The 25,358-nt window shown below is 45.9% G+C and overlaps 1 protein-coding gene across 3 annotated transcripts; it reads right to left on the reverse strand.

Moving 5' to 3' along the window:
- Nucleotides 1-1,433: 1,433 nt before the first annotated feature.
- Nucleotides 1,434-24,565, reverse strand: LOC311099250 (protein kinase C iota type-like). Of its 3 annotated transcripts, XR_014609697.1 has the most exons (17): nt 24,232-24,565; nt 13,126-13,247; nt 11,757-11,846; nt 10,934-10,984; nt 10,723-10,808; nt 10,422-10,556; nt 10,132-10,195; nt 9,563-9,618; nt 9,263-9,439; nt 8,547-8,731; nt 7,787-7,922; nt 7,275-7,488; nt 5,293-5,372; nt 4,984-5,073; nt 3,362-3,477; nt 1,858-3,196; nt 1,434-1,741 (listed from the first exon to the last, which is right to left on the reverse strand). XR_014609697.1 is itself a non-coding variant. In XM_084139942.1 (16 exons), exons 1-16 carry the CDS (start codon nt 24,312-24,314, stop codon nt 3,109-3,111), a joined length of 1,773 nt encoding a protein of 590 aa, XP_083996068.1. In that variant the 5' UTR covers nt 24,315-24,559; the 3' UTR covers nt 1,434-3,108. The 3 variants fall into 3 exon arrangements, 2 of the variants coding, with proteins under 2 accessions (XP_083996068.1, XP_083996069.1); XM_084139942.1 differs by having other exon boundaries at nt 1,434-3,196; nt 24,232-24,559; XM_084139943.1 differs by lacking the exon at nt 10,934-10,984 and having other exon boundaries at nt 1,434-3,196; nt 24,232-24,559.
- Between the last annotated feature and the right edge of the window lie 793 nt (nt 24,566-25,358).

Here is a 25,358-nt window from a genome sequence, read left to right on the forward strand (position 1 = left end):
GAGGAGGGCAGAGGAGAGAGGAGAGAGGAGAGAGGAGGGCAGAGGAGAGAGGAGGGCAGAGGAGAGAGGAGAGCAGAGGAGAGAGGAGGGCAGAGGAGAGAGGAGAGAGGAGGGCAGAGGAGAGAGGAGAGCAGAGGAGAGAGGAGGGCAGAGGAGAGAAGAGAGAGGAGGGGAGAGGAGAGAGGAGGGGAGAGGAGAGAGGAGAGAGGAGGGCAGAGGAGAGAGGAGAGCAGAGGAGAGAGGAGGGCAGAGGAGAGAAGAGAGAGGAGGGCAGAGGAGAGAAGAGAGAGGAGGGGAGAGGAGAGAGGAGGGGAGAGGAGAGAGGAGGGCAGAGGAGAGAGGAGAGAGGAGGGCAGAGGAGAGAGGAGAGCAGAGGAGAGAGGAGAGGAGGGCAGAGGAGAGAGGAGGGCAGAGGAGAGAGGAGGGCAGAGGAGAGAAGAGAGAGGAGGGCAGAGGAGAGAAGAGAGAGGAGGGGAGAGGAGAGAGGAGGGGAGAGGAGAGAGGAGGGGAGAGGAGAGAGGAGGGCAGAGGAGAGAGGAGAGCAGAGGATAGAGGAGAGGAGGGCAGAGGAGAGAGGAGGGCAGAGGAGAGAGGAGGGCAGAGGAGAGAAGAGAGAGGAGGGCAGTGGAGAGAAGAGAGAGGAGGGGAGAGGAGAGAGGAGGGCAGAGGAGAGAGGAGAGCAGAGGAGAGAAGAGAAGAGAGGAGGGCAGAGGAGAGAGGAGGGCAGAGGAGAGAGGAGGGAAGAGGAGAGAGGAGGGAAGAGGAGAGAGGACAGCTCTCGTGGCAGTGAGCTTTTTACCCAAGGGAGCCAAATGGCCGGTAACGTCACATCACATGACTACAGGAGACAAGCTGCTGCTGCAGCGACAGTGGATGAACAGTTCCAATGGAAGAAGACAAACTAGAACTATATCTTAGTGTTTATCAAGCCTAATGAAACTGCCTTGTGACCGACCTCTCAGGTTCATTGAAATATAAAACAGGTATCGAAACAGACAGACTGACAGACAAAGGGACAGATGGATAGACAGAGACAGACACCTAGTCAGGCAGACAGAGACAGATGGACAGAGACGGACATGACAAACAGACAGACACAGCGAGCCAGCCAGACAGACATAGACACAGTGGTCCTCTGTAGCTCAGCTGGTAGAGCACGGCGCTTGTAACGCCAAGGTAGTGGGTTCGATCCCCGGGACCACCCATACACAAAAAAAAAAATATGTATGCACGCATGACTGTAAGTCGCTTTGGATAAAAGCGTCTGCTAAATGGCATATTATTATTATTATTATTATACATACAGACAGACGAACAGCGACAGCCTGAGACAAACAGACAGACAGGCAGAGAGACAGGCAGAGAGACAGGCAGACGAACTGCGATACCCAGAGACAAACAGACAGAAACAGTGAGACAGGCAGAGAGACAGGCAGGGAAATAAAACGTTTATTTAGTGAAATCTGTGTTTTTACATCCTGTTAAAGAGTTCAGTAGGCTCCTCTGGATGAAAATCACACATCATCATCTTCATCTTCATCATCAGGTTTCACACAATAACAATATTTCCAATCAATGTAGTTATCAATCATTAGAGTTACAGCACAGTAAAAAAAAAAAAATCTTTGCAATATAAAGTAACATGATAAATATTCTGAAGTGTTTGCTCCTCCAATCACCACCACTATAAAACACTTCGGCTGCATCCCAGATGGCACCCTTTTCCCCATTTAGTGCACTACTTTTGACCAGAGCCCATCGAGCTCTGGTCAAAAGTAGTGCACTTTATAGAGATTTTTTTATTTATTTTTTACTTCTCTATTCGGAACTTGGAATATAATTTTAGCTGTTAAATGCTTTGATAGTGTTTATTAGATTTGATGAAAATCTCTTTCAAGAGCTTCATCTATTGTCAGAAGTGGTCCAGGAAATATTGATGGTCCGACTCCATCCTTTGTTATATCATCATATTCAGACTGATACAGACATGGATTAGAGAAAACTATAGATGTTATTATTTATTTTTTTATACTGTGAAACGTAAATATAACAAAGAGTTTCAGAAACGCATTGTATTTTACAAATGAAAAGAGGAAGAATTATTCCTATAATTATTCTGGCTAATATTAGGACACCACATTTTCATACTATGTATACTGTACCGCTGTAAACGACAAGACATCTTTAACGTCTTCTCTTTTCTTTCTCGTTTAGAAAATATTGTTTTGGTTCTTTGTGAACGACAGATTGCATAAACTACTAGCCTCTGTCCCAAATGGCATCCTATTCCCTACATAGTGCACTACTTTTGACCAGGGCCCATAGGGCTATGACCTAAAGTAGTGCACTAGATAGGGCATAGGGCGCCATTTGGGACACACCCCTAGAATCAGCTAGCGCTCCAGCCCACCCGTCCTAATCCTCTCCACACAGTAAACTCTTCCATTCACAGTTTGGTTGCGTCCATAATGTCTTGTTGTTCTTCCGTCCGAACACAGATCATTAAACAGTTTTCAACTATGTCCCCTGGTGATCTGGCTTGGGGTTAAAAGGCCTTGGCTAAACATAGATGATTCTTATTATGTACAAATAAAATATGCATCAAACACCACCAAGCTGGGAAGAAGAGAGGAAGGGTAGTTTGTTCTCTGTGGACCGTCTGTATCCCTCTTTCCCTGTCCCTTTGTGTCCAGTAACCTAGGTAACCAACCACCTCCAAGCATCATTGGCTACTGAGAGCAGGTGCTCTGATGACCAACAAGGAAATCAGTGCGGATTTGATACATGACACAAAAATAATTACAGCGAGAACGTAGGTTTAAAGGAATAGTTGTTATAAAAAAAATGACACGAGTGGCTTTCGTCCAAAATGGCACCCCATTCCCTAGTGCACCACACGTAGGGAGCCATTTGGGACGCGTCCACACACTATGTGAGATTGGTTTGGCAAGTTAGCGTCGCTTGTCTGAGAGCCCCGGCAGCTCTCTCTCTCTCTCTCTCTATCCAACAGCAGGACGCTCTTTGATGATGTCATCGCTGGGTTGTCTGGTAACAATGCAGAGTTAATGGCGGCGGCGTGCTGCGTCCGCTCACACACACACACCAAGTTCACACACACTCCTCGGCTGACATCAGGAGAGGGTTGATGTACTCAAACCCTTCGAACTCCGACTGGTCGATCTTCTTCACCACATCACTGGAACACACACACAGGAAAGGAACAGCGGTTAACGGGGTCCTATGACGTTACTGATCAGTAAGCAAATCACAGGTCTAGTAACCTCCATCATAAAACTGGGATATAAATTATCCATGATGAAAGACAGCGACAGTCTGACCAGCCAGCCATTAGGACACTCACTCGTCATCAGGCGTGAGCTGGATGGGCTCGTTGGTGAACTGGGTGTCGAAGCTGTCCAGTCCAAACTCTCCTGAGATGTTGGGTTTGAACGGAGGAGCCACCTGCTTTTGCTCCATCTGAAACAACACAAGGCAATGAGGTCAGAGGTCAGAGGTCAGACACACACACAGTCAAAGAGACATCCACACATACAGCTTGAGCTTGATACTCTTGTTTAAAATAATGTATATGAAGTTATTTACCATATGCTTTTATCCAAAGCTACTTACAGCCAACCTTGTACTCCAAGCACCATGTTTCAACCAACAAGCCTTATTTACAAAATACTTTAAATGGAGGTCAGTGTATGAAACAGTCAATTTAACTATGTCAAGAAAAACACTACTACAGAACTCTCCTGGAAATAGTTCAGAACCATTTCAAACCAGAGAAGATAAACCATGTCTAACAAACAATAATTTAACCAAAAGCCAATCTCCCTCTTTCTCTCCGAAACGATAACAGTGACTGTGCTTTGGCTCAGAGGAAACTTCACTGTCAACTCACAACCCAGACAGACAGCCTGCAGTGTGTTGACCCAGTACTGCCCCCCCCCCCCTGCAGGTAGACGATAATACTGCATGGCCAGGCTGCCACCTGTTGTTTATGAGGTGAGACTGAGTGGAGGGGGAGGCAGCTCGGCAGTGTAACTCGATCCCTCCAGACAGAGAGCCAGCCAGCCAGCCAGCCAGCCAGTCAGAGAGCCAGCCAGCCAGCCAGCCAGCCAGCCAGTCAGCCAGCCAGACAGACAGAGAGCCAGCCAGCCAGCCAGCCAGCCAGCCAGCCAGCCAGCCAGCCAGCCAGTCAGTAGACAGGACAGCAACAGTCCAGACCAAACAGAGAAAAGAGGTCAGGCTGCTCCTGAGCTGGTCTGGGACTGGACGGACTGGAGGCATGTCTGGAGGCTGGTCTGTTTGTTTGGCTAGCAGGTGGGGTGGGAGAGACTACCCTGGGAGTGTGTATGGCCCATTATCATGGTTAGACTCAATTCCTTTTCAATTCAGGAAGTAAACTGAAATTCCTATTGTATTTTTCCAGAATATTGAAAATCTGAATTGAAATGGAATAGACCCCAACCCTGGTGTCTGGTGTTTTTAGATTGCTGCAACCAAATTGCCAGGCAACGGGAAAATAACATCTGGTTAGTCATGTTGCTGCTTATTCTCTGGTGGTGACCCTCAAACTACAACAGAACCACTGTGACATAACCACTTAGTCCAGGAATAAGCTTTAATGGGAGTCTGAGAAACCTGCCCTTAGAGAACCGATACATCTAATTGGCCTGTCTTGTTCCCTGGCGGGGAAGAAGCCTGTCTGGGCCAGTCTAAGGTGATGACCCTCAACTACGTGGAAACAGTATGGGAGTTGATTTGTCTCACTGTCCGTCGTTCACAGTGTTGGGAGTTCATTTCGTTGGTGAGAATTCTGCTGCTTTGTTTGAATGAAATCAATGATTCACTGTCTCTGTATGTGTTGGGCCATGGTGCCCTGGCCCACCTAAACACCAGAAAACACTGATAGAACAGATTAAAGACAGACAGAGAGTTCCATTGAAGAGAAAGATAGAAGACACGATGACTCACAAGGTCCCAGTCTACGTTTCTGAAGAAGGGATGACCCATGATGTCAGCGAAGCCCGTCTGGGGGTGACAGCCTAGCCGCTCCTTAGGTTCCTGGGAGAGAGACAGAAGAGAGGGAGGGAGGGGAGAGATAGAAGAGAGGGAGGGAGGGAGGGAGGGAGGGAGGGAGGGAGGGAGGGAGGGAAGGAGAGTAAAGGTTAATTACATCATGGTCAGAGGGAAGTGTGACATGACCTTGTTAGGATTGATCTGCCTGTGTGTGTGTGTGTGTGTGTGTGTGTGTGTGTGTGTGTGTGTGTGTGTGGTAATTACCTTGTTGAGGAAGCCCTTGAGGACGCTGGCAGCTTTGACTGACAACGACCGAGGAATCCTGATCTGTTTTTCCAATATTACTACAGAGAGGAGAGAGAAGATTCACTTTTTTTTTTTTTTTCTCATAAAGAAAGGTATCTTTAGATTTTAGAGTGTTTTCACAACAGTGACAGTTGGGATATGAAGAGAGAGGTTGTGAAAAATACCTTATTGAAAACTATATTTACATTTACATTTTAGTCATTTAGCAGACGCTCTTATCCAGAGCTATATGCTGACACTGTAGACGTGTGTGCCAGACAATGCAGCATTACCGCTACACCAGCCAGGCCACAACAACATCAGACTTTTGACTAGAGGTGCACAACAGTAGGGTTGGGCGGTATCCAGATTTTCATAGTCCTTCTCTCGTCCCGGGATTTAAGGTATTACCGGTTTAGTACACAAGGGGGCGCCAAAGAACGCCAAGAAAGCACATTGGGCGTCTATTACCAGAATGTTAACAAAATTAGCACAAGTAATAGCGAATTTCAAAAGGAGGCTGCTAGCTAAATATGCTAACGAGCGCAAATTAAAATAAACGAATTAGGCAGTCCAGCTCATGAAGCTATACATGTATTAGGTAGGAGCTACCGAATGTCATTTAAGGTGAGTTTGGACATTTACAAGCAAATGTGAACGAAAGACATTGCAAATGAACAAAGTTTTGACGCATGCTTGTCTGAAGGAAGAACAGTACCGTGTACACAGTGTGTCTGTGTGGAGTCTGGAGCCGCTAGGGCAACAGGCCTGCCTGCTCTGCTCAGAGAAGATCCGGGAGGAGCCGACAGGCCGAGAATGGAGAGGATAAACCATTTCTAGGAAATCAAGCTGCATTGGCAGCTGTACAGATAACTCATCCAAAGGGCTTTGACTTCTCAAACCGCAGACAGCTAACACAATATGATGCCCCGTCACTTTATTAATTCAGCCACTAACTTCGATAACTAGCAAGTTAAACTTAGGGGTCACGTTAAAACAGAATTTTTCGTTTTTCACGCAGGGGAAAAATTAATATCTTGCTGCGTTTTGTAAACGCAGACCTAAAATGCTTCTTATTGTAATTTCTGTTCGGCATCAAACTAATTTTGTGCTTCAGTTGCACGTCTCCACTCAGATGACAATTGACGAACGGGTATTCTATAAGCAGACAGCTATCTGACTGAGGTGGGGCTACTTTTCTGCGGTACTTTTCTCAGTGTAGCCAGCCTTCTTTTCTCCAGTAAAATGCAAGATAAACTTTAAGCAAAACATTAGGAAATGTAGCTGGCTACATTTGGTCAATGATAAACATCAGAAATATGATGGCCATGCATCGTTTGTTGCAAAAAATACCTTGCACTTCTGTTGTCATCTGATGAAAATGAAGCTATCTTCTGCCGAATGTGTTGCACTAATGTATTTTCTGTGAAGGAAAACTATCGTTGCACGTCCCTTATCACTCTATTGAAGCAAAAAAACACTGTTGACTTTCAATATAAAACGCGACCTCTGTCAATACACAGCTTGACTCACCTGATCCTGCTTTCTCCCGTTGTGATATTTACAAACACAAGTGACTGGCTCAACTGTTCTGGGGAACTACGGTAAACTTCATAATGTAAAATAATGTGGTGAAATGAAGAACGCGATCTGCTTCATCTCCTAATGTATTGCACAAGCTGACTGCAGGTATTTACTTAATAAGTAGCTACAAATATTAAAATATATTGAAAAACGTCAAAGAAATAGTTTCAACCATATTGAAAAACCATCCCATGGCTATTTCCAAATACCCCGGAATACTGCATATACAGTATATCGCCCAAGCCTAGTTGCACAGATTTCATTTTTTGCTGACTGATCAGAGTACCATGTTCTTTTTCTTGAGGATCAGCCAACACAGAGTAACGATATGACTACTTTCCATAACATTAACTTTGACCCTGTCCTAACAGCGTTACCTTGGAAGAGGAAGTCTTCTGTGTTCTGGTCTGGGTTGTCGGAGCTTCCTACGATGTCGAAGGGCGACCGTCCAGCCATCATCTCAAACATCAGCACCCCCAGAGCCCACCAGTCCACGCTGAAGCCATAGTCCTCTCCTCTCAGTATCTCAGGGGCGATGTAGTTGGGGGTCCCACAGAACGTACTGGTGGTGTCTCCTGGTCTCAAGCCCTCCTACAGAGCACAGGAAGGACACACATCTCACAACGTCCAGGTCCCGTTCGTCTCAGTTGGTAGAGCATGATGCTTGCAACGCCAGGGTCGTGGGTTCCATTCCCACAGTGGACCAGTACGAAAATGTATGCACTCACTACTGTTAGTCGCTCTAGATAACATTCTCTGCTAAATTACTAAAATGTAACACACACACACAAGCTTAGATGTACAGGGACAACCGCATACACACACGCCAGCACACAAAAAGATAAGACACACACACAGTACAGACAGACAGACACCAACGGACACCCACCTTGCACATGCCGTAGTCAGTGAGTTTGATGTGCCCTTCAGACTCCAGCAGCACGTTGTCCAGTTTGAGGTCTCTGTAGATGATGCCTCTCTCATGGAGGTAGTTCAACGCCAAGCTGATCTCGGCGGAGTAAAACCTGACACACACAGAGAGATGGTGAAGAACTAGTCAGACTCACCACCATCTTAGAGCTACAGAGATAATCACCAAGCCCTTGGTTAGTAGAATCAGAAGTGTAATCATTAGTCCATGCAGCTGCAAAACGGAACACTTTGCAACAAAAAAAAAAAACGACTTTCTATTGGCATTGGACAAATTCAGGTAGGATCCCTCCACGTTTGCGTCCGTTTAAGAAACGTTTTGCAACAGAATTGGCATAATGAATACGCCCAGGTGTGCTAGAGCTGTTGGCCTGCCCCAAAGGTTCTAGGTTCGAAGACACGTGAATTTTATGTCTGGCAACGTGAGCCTACTGTGGGAGATCACAGATGTGCCGTCCTGGGTGTTTCAGATCAACAGACATCATATACCCCTCAAATTCAAATCTGGACCTCGAAGCCAGTTCCACTGCTTTAATAGAATAATTTGCTTCCCTCTAAAATCAGGGACTGATTTATCCCGGGGACACCAGCTGGATGCAATTCATTATCAGGTAGAACAGAAATGCAGCAGTACTCCGGACCTCCTCGGTGAGATTGAAACAGCCCGGGGAATATACATTATTTTAAGCCAGGTGTAGCCATGACGTCACTGTTCTCACCTGGCGTGTTCCTCTGGTATTTTCCTCTGTCTCTGCATGTGGAACATCAGGTCTCCTCCGTTCACATACTCTATGATAAAGAACAGTCTGCTCTCCGTCTGGAAACAGGAGTGTAGCCCCACTAGGAAGGGGTGGTTGGACGCCTGCTCAAACACGTGCTTCTCTGTCTGGACCCAGTCGATGTCCTACAACACAGGGAATAACACACACACACTATTTGGAAATCAAGTCTTAAACACGACTAAAAAAAGTTCTTAGTAGAAATGACCAGCCGCCGACAGACGGGCAGACAGGAAGACAGGCAGAGACAGACAGGATGCAAAATGAGACAGTGGATGTTAGGAGTGAGAATGGCTGAACACACAGTGAATGGTGTTGATAGACTGCTCCCATCTGATGAGGGCTGCAGAATAAGAGTGATTTTGTGATTTCTGGCAATCTGAGCACAGTGAGTGGATGACCTAATGATGTGAGGAGAGTGACAATGTATGAACACAGTGAATAGTGACAGACCTCTATTGACTGACAATAATAATAGGTCTGAACAGAGAAGACAGAGGAGACAGAGAGGGGAGACAGAGAGGGGACAGAGAGGAGACAGAGAGAGGAGGAATGGCACAGATGATCGGTCAGGTAGCACCTCTCAAAGTGTCAATCATGTGTGTATGTAAGTGTGTGCTTACGGGTATCAGTGTGTGTGTGTGTTTTTATAGTACCTCGTCGTCGTTGACCAGCTCCTTCTTAACCACCTTCATGGCGTAGATCCTCTCAGTCTTCTTGAGTCGGACCAGCAGGACCTTAGCATAGCTGCCCCGGCCGATCACGCTCAGCAGATCAAAGTCCACCAGACCCAGACTGGACGCTGACTTCCCTGGGTCTCTGCTGCAGCGCGCCTACAGGACAGACAGACAGACAGACAGACAGAGTTAGACATGAGAGGCAGACAGATAAACAGACATGAGACAGACAGAAACAGACGTCAGACAGACAGACATTTGGCAACAAACACTTCTGACCTCTTTCTCTTCTCCATCGTAGTTCAGACTCTCACTGGACTCTCTGTTCTGAGGACCTGAGAGAGAGAGAGAGAGAGAGAGAGAGAGAGAGAGAGAGAGAGAGAGAGAGAGAGAGAGAGAGAGAGAGAGAGAGAGAGAGAGAGAGAGAGAGAGAGAGAGAGAGAGAGAGAGAGAGAGAGAGAGAGAGAGAGAGAGAGAGAGAGAGAGAGAGAGAGAGAGAGAGAGAGAGAGAGAGAGAGAGAGAGAGAGAGAGAGAGAGAGAGAGAGAGAGAGAGAGAGAGAAAGAGAGAGAGAGAGAGAGAGAGAGAGAGAGAGAGAGGGAGGAGGTTCACTTCTCCCCCTAGACACTAGAGCGTGATATAAGATAGTTCCTAGTGGGAATGTTAAGCCTTCTCATTCAGCCAGCCACCAGTAGACCACCTGACTGGACTTAAAGCTCACTTCCTGCAGCTTAGTGACTGAGGTCTAGAGACACATGGTCTAAAGAAACTATTCATTTATTGTTTATCTATTTTTTCTCACCAAGGCTAGTTTTCTAAATCCTTAAAAAAGCAGTGTGTGTGTGTTACCTGGCTGTTCAGAGTGGTCTAATGGAGTGATGGAGGATCCCCTATCAGGCCCCATGATGGGCTCCTAGAGAGAGAGAGATGGAAATAGAGAGATAAAGAGGAATCATTGAGCAATACTGAGGCACAAAGTATTTCCAGTCAGTCCTTTATGAGTCCAAGGTAAAACTCAGGGCCCACAGTTTAAGAAGAGGCTCTGACTGAACCAAGGTAAAACTCAGGGACCACAGAAGAGGCTCTGACTGAACCAAGGTAAAACTCCGGGACCACAGAAGAGGCTCTCTGCATCTCACCTGGATCTGTCTCCCACACTCAACGCTGACCAGTTTGTGGCACTTCTTGTGGACCAGCAGTTTGCAGTTGATGCATTTGTAGCCCTGCCGCCCCAGACCCCAGATACGGTCCGTACAGATGGCGCAGTGAGCTCTCTACGATGAGTACAGAGTGGAGACAACAGACAAAAAAAGTTAGACAACCACACCCACCTTCAAAATATCAACTTATCATTAAAACAGCTAAGTCACTGATTGGGATAGAAGAGCGAGATGGAGTGAAAGAGGGAGAGGAGAGAAACAGACAGAGAGGATTTCTCACCCTGTTGAAGCGTTTAGCCTGGAAGGCATGACCACCGGAGTAGTAGAGCTTCCTCCAACGCCTCGCCCCACGACGATAAATAGACCCTGAGGAACAGAACAACACAGGGGTTACTGGAACAAGTGTGTGTGTGTGTCCGAGAGAGAGATACTCCAATCTTCAGAAAACAATGATTTGGATAGAAGAGGGACAAGTAGAGATGTAGACGTACTGTCCTCTCCTGGACAGGGCATGCCAGGCTTCTCTGGGATACATGGAAACACTAGAAGAAGAAAAGGGAAAACCACGGTTGCGATGAACAATTCCTACATCACACGTGTGTGTGTGCCAGAGGTGGGGTAGAGTGGATGTTCTCATTATCTAGCAGACTTGGCACCCCTCTGTGCCCTTCCCCCTATCCTCCACCTCCCCTCCTCTCCTCTCCCACCTCTGGTCTCCTCCTCCTCTTGCTCTTAACCTGTGACCTTCCTTCCTCTCCAGTGTTGATAAAAGACAACCAATCTCACATGCACTGACACACAGACTACTCTGTAAACACCTGTCTAGTTCCTGGTGATTGTGAGGCTGTCTGATGTTTGTCTAGTTAGCAGAAGGAGAGGATCAGTGTAGCAGACAGAGAGTGACTTATAATGGTGTCTGCTGTTCAATTAAATAAATACATTGAATTAGGTTATGAAAGCTCAATGCATTTATTCTGTTGTTGGATGTTGTCTGCACTGTCAGCCCAGCAAATATTTCCCCTTGGGGTATCAATACAGTTTATAGAACTGGGGCGGCAGGTAGCCTAGTGGTTAAGCACGATGGGCCAGTAACCGAAACGTACCTGGTTCAAATCCCAGAGCCGACTAGGTGACAAATCTGTCCAGCTGGTCATGTCCCCCCCACAGTATCTGACCAGCTGAGCAAGGCACTTAACCGTAATTGCTCCCGTAAATCGCTCTGGATAGGAGCGTCTGCTAAATGACTAAAATGTTTTTTTTTTAATGGAAAGATTATGTATTTATTATGTTGTCAGATGTAGAAGGTCATGTTACCGTGGATGATGAGTTCAGAGTCTTTGTTGAGTTCGTAGAGCCTCAGGGCTTCCACCAGCTCCAGCTGAGACGATACTGTACACGGGTCACCTGTGAGGACAGAGAGAGATGGGTCATGGCTGGGTCTCAAATCACACCACTCTGGTCAGATACGGGGGGGGGGCATGACCAGCTGGTCAGATACTGTGGGGGGGGCATGACCAGCTAGTCAGACACTGTGGGGGGGCATGACCAGCTGGTCAGATACTGTGGGGGGGGCACGACCAGCTGGTCAGATACTGTGGGGGGGGCATGACCAGCTGGTCAGATACTGTGGGGGGGACATGACCAGCTAGTCAGACACTGTGGGGGGGGCATGACCAGCTGGTCAGACACTGTGGGGGGGACATGACCAGCTAGTCAGACACTGTGGGGGGGGCATGACCAGCTGGTCAGACACTGTGGGGGGGCATGACCAGCTGGTCAGATACTGTGGGGGGGACATGACCAGCTAGTCAGACACTGTGGGGGGGACATGACCAGCTAGTCAGACACTGTGGGGGGGGCATGACCAGCTGGTCAGACACTGTGGGGGGGGCACGACCAGCTGGTCAGATACTGTGGGGGGGCACGACCAGCTGGTCAGATACTGTGGGGGGGCATGACCAGCTGGTCAGATACTGTGGGGGGGGCATGACCAGCTGGTCAGACACTGTGGGGGGGGGGGGCACGACCAGCTGGTCAGATACTGTGGGGGGGGGGGCATGACCAGCTGGTCAGATACTGTGGGGGGGGGGCATGACCAGCTGGTCAGACACTGTGGGGGGGCATGACCAGCTGGTCAGATACTGTGGGGGGGGGGGGGGCATGACCAGCTGGTCAGACACTGTGGGGGGGGGCATGACCAGCTGGTCAGATACTGTGGGGGGGGCACGACCAGCTGGTCAGATACTGTGGGGGGACATGACCAGCTCATGACCATCTCATGCTCTGACTGCAGCTGGGAGGGACTGCTGCGCAAGGACTGGGCCGGCTGTGAGTGCTTTGGGACGGGGGTGGGACCCATGGCAGCACCCGCTGCTCGTTGAGAAGAGTAAGAACGATACGTGCTTTCACGTCAGAGTCTCCAAAAGTCTCCAATAACACCAGAAAAAGTAGCTAGATTTGTTGCTAGTCGCTTTTTTGAAAATGTGTTGCTAGAGGGGTCTGAAAACTCGCTAAATATAGCGACAAAGTCGCTAAGTTGGCAACACTGAGTGTCATTTGAGATCTGCCCATAAAAGACTGTAGACATCTGTAAAGGATGAGAAAGATGGACGGATGCATTAATGAATTTATGAATGGACGAACGGATGGAGGTGGATATATAGGAGAACTATGGTAAACAAACCTTCTTCATCGATCCACTTCATGGTGAAGAGCTGGTCGTTGTCCATGCAGCACATGTCTTTGACCTCCCCGTACAGCCCCTCGTAGGAGATGGACGGCTCAAAGTGTGTGATCATGATGTCCCTGAGAGGGGACAGGATACATTAACACACACACCCTTACTTACCGTACTCAAAGTGGCCCGTATTCACAAAGTAGGAGCGCTGATCTAAGATCAGGTACCCTCTGTCCATATAATTTGATCTAAAAGGCTAAACTGATCCAAGATCAACAACACTACTACCCTAAGATCCTTTGTAAATACGGGCTAGTTACAGTTATGCGTAGGGTCACATGACCTGACCAGGAAAAAAACAGAAAGATATAAAAGAGAGATATGAATGTGAGATGGTGAAATCCTGTTTTTGTAGCTGTAGTGGCTTGCTATTGCAGTGAATGTCCTCTAGTCCCACACCTAACTCTAGTAGTCTAGATCAGGGATGGTCAATTGGTCAGCCACCAATTGTGCAAGTTCTCCCACTTAAAAAGATGAGAGAGGCCTGTAATTTTCATCATAGGTACACGTCAACTATGACAGACAAATTGAGAAAAAAAATCCTGAAAATCACATTGTAGGATTTTTAATGAATTTATTTGCAAATTATGGTGGAAAATAAGTATTTGGTCACCTACAAACAAGCAAGATTTCTGGCTCTCACAGACCTGTAACTTCTTCTTTAAGAGGCTCCTCTGTCCTCCACTCGTTACCTGTATTAATGGTACCTGTTTGAACTTGTTATCAGTATAAAAGACACCTGTCCACAACCTCAAACAGTCACACTCCAAACTCCACTATGGCCAAGACCAAAGAGCTGTCAAAGGACACCAGAAACAAAATTGTAGACCTGCACCAGGCTGGGAAGACTGAATCTGCAATACGTAAGCAGCTTGGTTTGAAGAAATCAACTGTGGGAGCAATTATTAGGAAATGGAAGACATACAAGACCACTGATAATCTCCCTCGATCTGGGGCTCCACGCAAGATCTCACCCCGTGGGGTCAAAATGATCACAAGAACGGTGAGCAAAAATCCCAGAACCACACGGGGGGACCTAGTGAATGACCTGCAGAGAGCTGGGACCAAAGTAACAAAGCCTACCATCAGTAACACACTACGCCGCCAGGGACTCAAATCCTGCAGTGCCAGACGTATCCCCCTGCTTAAGCCAGTACATGTCCAGGCCCGTCTGAAGTTTGCTAGAGTGCATTTGGATGATCCAGAAGAGGATTGGGAGAATGTCATATGGTCAGATGAAACCAAAATATAACTTTTTGGTAAAAACTCAACTCGTCGTGTTTGGAGGACGAGGAATTGTGAGTTGCATCCAAAGAACACCATACTTACTGTGAAGCATGGGGGTGGAAACATCATGCTTTGGGGCTGTTTTTCTGCAAAGGGACCAGGACGACTGATCCGTGTAAAGGAAAGAATGAATGGGGCCATGTATCGTGAGATTTTGAGTGAAAACCTCCCATCAGCAAGGGCATTGAAGATTAAACGTGGCTGGGTCTTTCAGCATGACAATGATCCCAAACACACCGCCCGGGCAACGAAGGAGTGGCTTCGTAAGAAGCATTTCAAGGTCCTGGAGTGGCCTAGCCAGTCTCCAGATCTCAACCCCATAGAAAATCTTTGGAGGGAGTTGAAATCCGTGTTGCCCAGCGACAGCCCCAAAACATCACTGCTCTAGAGGAGATCTGCATGGAGGAATGGGCCGAAATACCAGCAACAGTGTGTGAAAACCTTGTGAAGACTTACAGAAAACGTTTGACCTGTGTCATTGCCAACAAAGGGTATATAACAAAGTATTGAGAAACTTTTGTTATTGACCAAATACTTATTTTCCACCATAATTTGCAAATACATTTATTAAAAATCCTACAATGTGATTTTCTGGATTTTTTTCTCTCAATTTGTCTGTCATAGTTGACGTGTACCTATGATGAAAATTACAGGCCTCTCTCATCTTTTTAAGTGGGAGAACTTGCACAATTGGTGGCTGACTAAATACTTTTCCCCCCCCACTGTATATACATACACACACACACACATATACATACCTATATCTATATCTATATCTATATCTATATCTATATATATATATATATATATATATATATATACACACACACATACAGTGGGGAGAACAAGTATTTGATACACTGCCGATTTTGCAGGTTTTCCTACTTACAAAGCATGTAGAGGTCTGTAATTTTTATCATAGGTAAACTTAAAAATCCAGAAAATCACATTGTATGATTTTTAAGTAATTAATTTGCATTTTATTGCATGACATAAGTATTTGATCACCTACCAACCAGTAAGAATTCCGGCTCTCACAGACCTGTTAGTTTTTCTTTAAGAAGCCCTCCTGTTCTCCACTCATTACCTGTATTAACTGCACCTGTTTGAACTTGTTACCTGTATAAAAGACACCTGTCCACACACTCAATCAAACATACTCCAACCTCTCCACAATGGCCAAGACCAGAGAGCTGTGTAAGGACATCAGGGATAAAATTGTAGACCTGCACAAGGCTGGGATGGGCTACAGGACAATAGGCAAGCAGCTTGGTGAGAAGGCAACAACTGTTGGCGCAATTATTAGAAAATGGAAGAAGTTCAAGATGACGGTCAATCACCCTCGGTCTGGGACTCCATGTAAGATCTCACCTCGTGGGGCATCAATGATCATGAAGAAGGTGAGGGATCAGCCCAGAACTAAACGGCAGTACCTGGTCAATGACCTGAAGAGAGCTGGGACCACAGTCTCAAAGAAAACCATTAGTAACACACTACGCAGTCATGGATTAAAATCCTGCAGTGCACGCAAGGTCCCCCTGCTCAAGCCAGCGCATGTCCAGGCCCGTCTGAAGTTTGCCAATGACCATCTGGATGATCCAGAGGAGGAATGGGAGAAGGTCATGTGGTCTGATGAGACAAAAATATAGCTTTTTGGTCTAAACTCCACTCGCCGTGTTTGGAGGAAGAAGGATGAGTAAAACCCCAAGAACACCATCCCAACCGTGAAGCATGGAGGTGGAAACATCATTCTTTGGGGATGCTTTTCTGCAAAGGGGACAGGGCGACTGCACCGTATTGAGGGGAGGATGGATGGGGCCATGTATCACGAGATCTTGGCCAACAACCTCCTTCCCTCAGTAAGAGCATTGAAGATGGGTCGTGGCTGGGTCTTCCAGCATGACAACGACCCGAAACACACAGCCAGGGCAACTAAGGAGTGGCTCCGTAAGAAGCATCTCAAGGTCCTGGAGTGGCCTAGCCAGTCTCCAGACCTGAACCCAATAGAACATCTTTGGAGGGATCTGAGAGTCCGTATTGCCCAGCAACAGCCCCGAAACCTGAAGGATATGGAGAAGGTCTGTATGGAGGAGTGGGCCAAAATGCCTGCTGCAGTGTGTGCAAACCTGGTCAAGACCTACAGGAAACGTATGATCTCTGTAATTGCAAACAAAGGTTTCTGTACCAAATATTAAGTTCTGCTTTTCTGATGTATCAAATACTTATGTCATGCAATAAAATGCAAATTAATTACTTAAAAATCATACAATGTGATTTTCTGGATTTTTGTTTTAGATTCCGTCTCTCACAGTTGAAGTGTACCTATGATAAAAATTACAGACCTCTACATGCTTTGTAAGTAGGAAAACCTGCAAAATCGGCAGTGTATCAAATACTTGTTCTCTCCACTGTATGTATGTATGTATGTATGTATGTATGTATGTATGTATGTATGTATGTATGTATATATATATATATATATATATATTAGTGAGGGAAAAAAGTATTTGATCCCCTGCAGATTTTGTACGTTTGCCCACTGACAAAGAAATGATCAGTCTATAATTTTAATGGTAGGTTTATTTGAACAGTGAGAGACAGAATAACAACAAAAAAATCCAGAAAAACGCATGTCAAAAATGTTATAAATTGATTTGCATTTTAAATGAGGGAAATAAGTATTTGACCCCCCTGCAAAACATTACTTAGTACTTGGTTTCGAGGCTGACGTTTGGCAACTCAAACCTTCAGCTCCCTCCACAGATTTTCTATGGGATTAAGGTCTGGAGACTGGCTAGGCCACTCCAGGACCTAAATGTGCTTCTTCTTGAGCCACTCCTTTGTTGCCTTGGCCGTGTGTTTTGGGTCATTGTCATGCTGGAATACCCATCCACGACCCATTTTCAATGCCCTGGCTGAGGGAAGGAGGTTCTCACCCAAGATTTGACGGTACATGGCCCCGTCCATTGTTCCTTTGATGCCGTGAAGTTGTCCTGTCCCCTTAGCAGAAAAACACCCCAAAAGCATAATGTTTCCACCTCCATGTTTGACAGTGGGGTTGGTGTTCTTGGGGTCATAGGCAGCATTCCTCCTCCTCCAAACACGGCGAGTTGAGTTGATGCCAAAGAGCTCCATTTTGGTCTCATCTGACCACAACACTTCCACCCAGTTGTCCTCTGAATCATTCAGATGTTCATTGGCAAACGTCAGACGGGCATGTTTATGTGCTTTCTTGAGCAGGGGGACCTTGCGGGCGCTGCGGGATTTCAGTCCTTCACGACGTAGTGTGTTACCAATTGTTTTCTTAGTGACTATGGTCCCAGCTGCCTTGAGATCATTGACAAGATCCTCCTGTGTAGTTCTGGGCTGATTCCTCACCGTTCTCATGATCATTGCAACTCCACAAGGTGAGATCTTGCATGGAGCCCCAGGCCGAGGGAGATTGACAGTTCTTTTGTGTTTCTTCCATTTGCGAATAATCGCACCAACTGGTCACCTTCTCACCAAGCTGCTTGGCGATGGTCTTGTAGCCCATTCCAGCCTTGTGTAGGTCTACAATCTTGTCCCTGACATCCTTGGAGAGCTCTTTGGTCTTGGCCATGGTGGAGAGTTTGGAATCTGATTGATTGATTGATTGCTTCTGTGCACAGGTGTCATTTATACAGGTAACAAGCTGAGATTAGGAGCACTCCCTTTAAGAGTGTGCTCCTAATCTCAGCTCGTTACCTGTATAAAAGACACCTGGGAGCCAGAAATCTTTCTGATTGAAAGGGGGTCAAATACTTATTTCCCTCATTAAAATGCAAATCAATTTATAACATTTTTGACATGCGTTTTTCTGGATTTTTTTTTTGTTATTCTGTCTCTCACTGTTCAAATAAACCTACCATTAAAATTATAGACTGATCATTTCTTTGTCAGTGGGCAAATGTACAAAATCAGCAGGGGATCAAATACTTTTTTCCCTCACTGTATATACACACATACATATACATATATATACACACACATACAATGCTCAAAAAAATAAAGGGAACACTTAAACAACACAATGTAACTCCAAGTCAATCACTCTTCTGTGAAATCAAACTGTCCACTTAGGAAGCAACACTGATTGACAATATATTTCACATGCTGTTGTGCAAATGGAATAGACAACAGGTGGAAATTATAGGCAATTAGCAAGACACCCCCAATAAAGGACTGGTTTTGCAGGTGGTGACCACAGACCACTTCGCAGTTCCTATGCTTCCTGGCTGATGTTTTGGTCACTTTTGAATGCTGGCGGTGCTTTCATTCTAGTGGTAGCATGAGACAGAGTCTACAACCCACACAAGTGGCTCAGGTAGTGCAGCTCAGCCCATTCCAGCCTTGTGTAGGTCTACAATCTTGTCCCTGACATCCTTGGAGAGCTCTTTGGTCTTGGCCATGGTGGAGAGTTTGGAATCTGATTGATTGATTGATTGCTTCTGTGCACAGGTGTCATTTATACAGGTAACAAGCTGAGATTAGGAGCACTCCCTTTAAGAGTGTGCTCCTAATCTCAGCTCGTTACCTGTATAAAAGACACCTGGGAGCCAGAAATCTTTCTGATTGAAAGGGGGTCAAATACTTATTTCCCTCATTAAAATGCAAATCAATTTATAACATTTTTGACATGCGTTTTTCTGGATTTTTTTTTTGTTATTCTGTCTCTCACTGTTCAAATAAACCTACCATTAAAATTATAGACTGATCATTTCTTTGTCAGTGGGCAAATGTACAAAATCAGCAGGGGATCAAATACTTTTTTCCCTCACTGTATATACACACATACATATACATATATATACACACACATACAATGCTCAAAAAAATAAAGGGAACACTTAAACAACACAATGTAACTCCAAGTCAATCACTCTTCTGTGAAATCAAACTGTCCACTTAGGAAGCAACACTGATTGACAATATATTTCACATGCTGTTGTGCAAATGGAATAGACAACAGGTGGAAATTATAGGCAATTAGCAAGACACCCCCAATAAAGGACTGGTTTTGCAGGTGGTGACCACAGACCACTTCGCAGTTCCTATGCTTCCTGGCTGATGTTTTGGTCACTTTTGAATGCTGGCGGTGCTTTCATTCTAGTGGTAGCATGAGACAGAGTCTACAACCCACACAAGTGGCTCAGGTAGTGCAGCTCATCCAGGATGGCACATCAATGTGAGCTGTGGCAAGAAGGTTTGCTGTGTCTGTCAGCGTAGTGTCCAGAGCATGGAGGCGCTACCAGGAGACAGGCCAGTACATCAGGAGACGTGGAGGAGGCCGTAGGAGGGCAACAACCCAGCAGCAGGACTGCTACCTCCGCCTTTGTGCAAGGAGGAGCAGGAGGAGCACTGCCAGAGCCCTGCAAAATGACCTCCAGCAGGCCACAAATGTGCATGTGTCTGCTCAAACGGTCAGAAACAGACTCCATGAGGGTGGTATGAGGGCCCGACGTCCACAGGTGGGGGTTGTGCTTACAGCCCAACACGTGCAGGACGTTTGGCATTTGCCAGAGAACACCAAGATTGGCAAATTCGCCACTGGCGCCCTGTGCTCTTCACAGATGAAAGCAGGTTCACACTGAACACATGTGACAGACGTGACAGAGTCTGGAGACGCCGTGGAGAATGTTCTGCTGCCTGCAACATCCTCCAGCATGACCGGTTTGGTGGTGGGTCAGTCATGGTGTGGGGTGGCATTTCTTTGGGGGGCCGCACAGCCCTCCATGTGCTTGCCAGAGGTAGCCTGACTGCCATTAGGTACCGAGATGAGATCCTCAGACCCCTTGTGAGACCATATGCTGGTGCGGTTGGCCCTGGGTTCCTCCTAATGCAAGACAATGCTAGACCTCATGTGGCTGGAGTGTGTCAGCAGTTCCTGCAAGAGGAAGGCATTGATGCTATGGACTGGCTCGCCCGTTCCCCAGACCTGAATCCAATTGAGCACATCATGTCTCGCTCCATCCACCAACGCCACGTTGCACCACAGACTGTCCAGGAGTTGGCGGATGCTTTAGTCCAGGTCTGGGAGGAGATCCCTCAGGAGACCATCCGCCACCTCATCAGGAGCATGCCCAGGCGTTGTAGGGAGGTCATACAGGCACGTGGAGGCCACACACACTACTGAGCCTCATTTTGACTTGTTTTAAGGACATTACATCAAAGTTGGATCAGCCTGTAGTGTGGTTTTCCACTTTAATTTTGAGGGAGAGAGAGACCTGTTCCCACAAGAAAAGGGCAACCAGTGAAGAACGAACACCACTGTAAATACAACCCATAATTATGTTGATTTATTTTCCCTTTTGTACTTTAACTATCTGCACATCATTACAACACTGTATATATACATAATATAACATTTGAAATGTCTCTATTCCTTTCAAACTTTTGTGAGTGTAACATTTACTGTTCATTTTTGATTGTTTATTTCACTTTGTTTTTTTAAATTATTTTAAAAATTGCTTGGGCAATGTAAACATATGTTTCCCAATAAAGCCCTTTGAGTTGAATTAAGAGAGGAGTAAAGGTCATCACAGCCAATCTGACCCCTGAGGGCAGCACCAGCCCTCTCACTCTCTTTACTACCATCATTAAACAAACCTGTCTCCAGCCCCAGTCCCAGACCCCATCCCGCTGGGTCTCTTTATAGGGGGACAGTAAAACTGCAGCTCTCCCAGAGACACCACCCACACTGACAATGTCAAGGTCATCAGGACAGACCGACATCCACCTGCACAGAACAGGACCCATCCTCCTTCCACAGGGCCTATACACCAGTCTAGGACCCATCCTCCTTCCACAGGGCCTATACACCAGTCTAGGACCCATCCTCCTTCCACAGGGCCTATACACCAGACTAAGGGACAGATTAAAAGGCGCTGTTTATTATTTATCCAGATGTTGGTGGGTGAAGGCCAAGAGAGGTGACACAAGAGTTCATAGTGCTTTCACATGATCACGTCAGTCCGTATGGAAAAGGTCAACATTTGTATGCTTTCATCCTAAATAATATATATTTTTAAATCACTTGAAGAGCAAAAGCTGCGCCTCTTTCCCCTCAAATGATCACGGCAGTCTGAGTAAGGTCATACGGAAGCTGAAAGTACTAGAAATACTTCAACACTGTATGATGCTGTGCTATGTAAGGTGTGGCAGTAAAGAATATGGCAGCGTACAACAGTGTGTGTGCAGGTATTTCTACTACTTCCATTTTGTGGGCTCAGTTGGATGTGCTAGTGTATGACTACATTACTTTGAAGAAGTGCATAGCCTACTATAGGTGAGCTCATCATTCCAGGCGTAGAATGACAGAGGCTCTTGGCAGACAGAGAATCGGCTGGTGTCTCCTACATTCCATTCCCCCCCCCCTCTTTTTCTCTCTCACATTCTCTCTAGCTTCCTCCTTCATATTCTCTTTCCTTCTCTCTTGATTCTAGGGTTGACGCGATAACGGTATTACAATATTTACCCCTCTCTCTCTCCCTCCCCACCCTCTCTCTCTCTCTCCCCTCTCACTCTCTCCCCCCTCCTCTCTCCCTCCCCCTCCCTCCCTCCCCCTCCCCCCCTGTCTCTCTCTCCCCCCCTCTCTCTCTCCCTCCCCCCCCCTGTCTCTCTCTCCCCCCCCCTCTCTCTCCCTCCCCCCCTGTCTCTCTCTCCCTCCCCCCCTGTCTCTCTCTCCCTCCCCCTCTCTTAAAGCACTTAAAATCAACTTTTAGCAACATGTAATTTTAATAAAAGTGCTTTGTAAGATTATAATTGTGTTCGTTTTTTAAACCAGTCTTCGGAAGAGTAATCCCATGTAGAAAATGTCTGGCTCCCCTGTAAATAACCTTTTTCAAATAATAATAATAATAATAATAATAAGCCATTTAGCAGACGCTTTTATCCAAAGCGACTTACAGTCATGCGTGCATACATTTTTGTGTATGGGTGGTCCCGGGGATCGAACCCACTACCTTGGCACTACAAGCGCCGTGCTCTACCAGCTGAGCTACAGAGGACCAAATCTGGCCCCCGTAAGAATATTGTTGAATAGCCCTGGCATAAAGGGTACAGTGGTTGTTGTTGAATAGCCCTGGCATAAAGGGTACAGTGGTTGATGTTGAATAGCGCTGAAAGCCATTGGTTATCAGGCTATTATGATAACTTTAAGATGGTGGGAAGGGGGGGGGGGGGGGGGGCTTTCATTGAATATAAGAACATGATGACAACACAGTCAGATACACTTGCCTTCCTCTTTACAAAGCCAGGGGTGAGTCCATTTGGCATCCTAGTCCATATATAGTGCACTACTTTTGACCAGAGCCCTATGAGCCCTGGTCAAAAGTAGTGCACTTTATAGGGAATGGGTGCCATTTGGGACACAGATCAGGCCTTTGTGTTGTGCACTGATGCAGACAGAGTGCTGCTATTAAAGACAGGCCCTGCTTGCTTACCAAGAGAGGAAAATAATCTCTCTCTCACCCTAGTTTTCTGTCAAACATTCAACCTGCCTTCCTCAGGAATCCTGCCTCTGGTTTGGTGGTCATTGGCCCTGTGTATTTATGTCAAACTGGCCATTATTATAGGACAGTATGAAAGCATATCTTTTTTTCCCACATTGATTTATACAGGTAAGGGCAGAGCCATGGAAACAGTATATGACTGATAAAAGGAAGTACAGCAGATATATAGGAACAGAATTGATGGTTAGAATCAGAAATGACATTCCGATGAGTGCCAACACATGTAGGCCTAGCCTGGATCCAAACTGAATTGTTCTGTTTCACCATGAAGTGAAACATTATAATTCCACTTGGATCCAGGCTAACAGAGACAAGCTTTTCTCTAGAATAAAATATTATTGGCTTTACCGCTGTTCATTCTAAAATGTATAGAACAGCCAATGCTTATATAGCCTGGTTGCCTTAATAATGAGTGGCATGTCCCTGCACTTGACCAATCAATGAAATGCTTCATTCCAGAAACATATTGTTTAATTACCCAGGGACAATACAGTACTGGCTGGGCGGGCGGGTATGTAGAGTTAGTGGCAAATACAACAGGTCTGGCAGAAGTTACTGGTAATACACGTTTGGCCAGTCTCTCTCTGGGCAAAACCACAATCACAGACTCGGCATCACACAAGGAGTGTTAGGCAACACCTGTGTGTGACAAGTGATTTCCATCTCAGAATATAATTACCGATGACCATTCACTAGCTATAATTGAACCACAAACAGCGACATCTGAAAATAGGCTCTCTAATCTATTGCAAATAAAACGATTAATCACTGTAAATAAAAAAAGGTATCAATGGCTGGGATTGCTTCAAAATAATGTAAAACTTCAAAAGATGCTGTAAAAAATGTGGTTAACATCAAGCATTAACATGATGTCAGTCTAGCTGTGAGAACACGCCAGCTTCAGTAGCTGGCGAGTATCAAACATCCAGCTAACGTTAGCTTGCTTCATCACCAACACCAGTTAGCTAGCCTCTAAGTACGTTCAATGTAACGTTAGTTTAGTCATGTCTCAGAACCTGTAGCCATTAAGCCATGAAACAATGGGAGAAGTTTCACTTGCTTAAAATAGATTTGAGATAAAGAACTTGCATGCTAACTGGCTAACATTAGCCTGTCAAGTTTATCTCTACCTAGCTAACTAGCTGGCTAATAAAGCCTAGCCCAAGTTCCTAGCGAGTCAAATAACGATTTGTTTAATCCCAAAACAAATTGCGAATCCTAACTGTGTACTTGCCCTTTGTAGTAGGCTTTTACCCGGACTTGGTGAGGGTTCTCGCCGGGGTGAGACATGATGCTGTCCCGCAACGTCGGCATCATAAACTCTCAGATACTGACGCTCCGCTCGCCAAAGATGCCTTCCTTCTGCGGCTAATTTAGCCGTGTACCACGCCCTAAACCCTCTTCTGTACTTGTATCGATAGATAAAACAATTAGCTAGCTGACTATCATTGGAAACCAACAATTGGCGCTTTCTTAATTTTACAAAATCCAGACATAAAGTAATATAAAACTTCAGGAATCCGCCTAACACTCCCTACTACTGTAAAGGCCTCACGACGGACGAATCCATTAGCGGAATGTAATAGGGGCCAAAAATAACAAACTAAGCAAGAAGATACACTGTCGCAGACAATATTTTGTACATAAAACATATATATATATATATATATATATATATATATGTATATAATACAAGGCGAATCATGATAATCTCATATCTTGTAATGATAGACAAGGAGTACATTTTCAGTTCAACACAATACTGTAAATATGAATGTGTTCGCCAGCATTCCGATTGTACCAACTGAAATGCGAGGGGGATAGTCTACATTTGATTTGGTCCAGACTCAGACCAGCCTCGTACGAACCATCCTGATCTCGGGCTAGACCTTTGTGAGGTCCTTGGGAATTAAATTGTTTATGGCCATTTCTACATATAATTTCAATTCTATAAAAATATAATGTGGAAGTTGGAAATTGAGTTCTTGATATGAAAATCATATTTTGGAAATAGAGATTGGTATTATTGGCTGCCTTTACCATACAAAACTAGCCAACGTTACAGTTATATAGAATCCATGATGATGCATGAATGACAGATACCAGCAGAGTTCTGTTCAACATCAGCATGATTTATGAAGTCTGGAAAACCTGGGGCCTCTTTTCCCGAGTCTTGTGCCCCCTAGTGTCTCCTGAGTGGCGCAGTGGTCTAAGGCACTGCATCGCAGTGCTAGCTGTGCCACTAGAGATCCTGGTTCGAATCCAGGCTCTGTCGCAGCCGGCCGCGACCGGGAGACTCATGCGCAGCGCACAATTGGCCTAGCGTTGTCCAGGGTAGGGGAGGGAATGGCCGGCAGGGAT

This window comes from Coregonus lavaretus (assembly GCF_964263955.1).
Source record: "Coregonus lavaretus genome assembly, chromosome: 23".
In the NCBI taxonomy this organism is placed as follows: Eukaryota; Metazoa; Chordata; class Actinopteri; order Salmoniformes; family Salmonidae; genus Coregonus; species Coregonus lavaretus.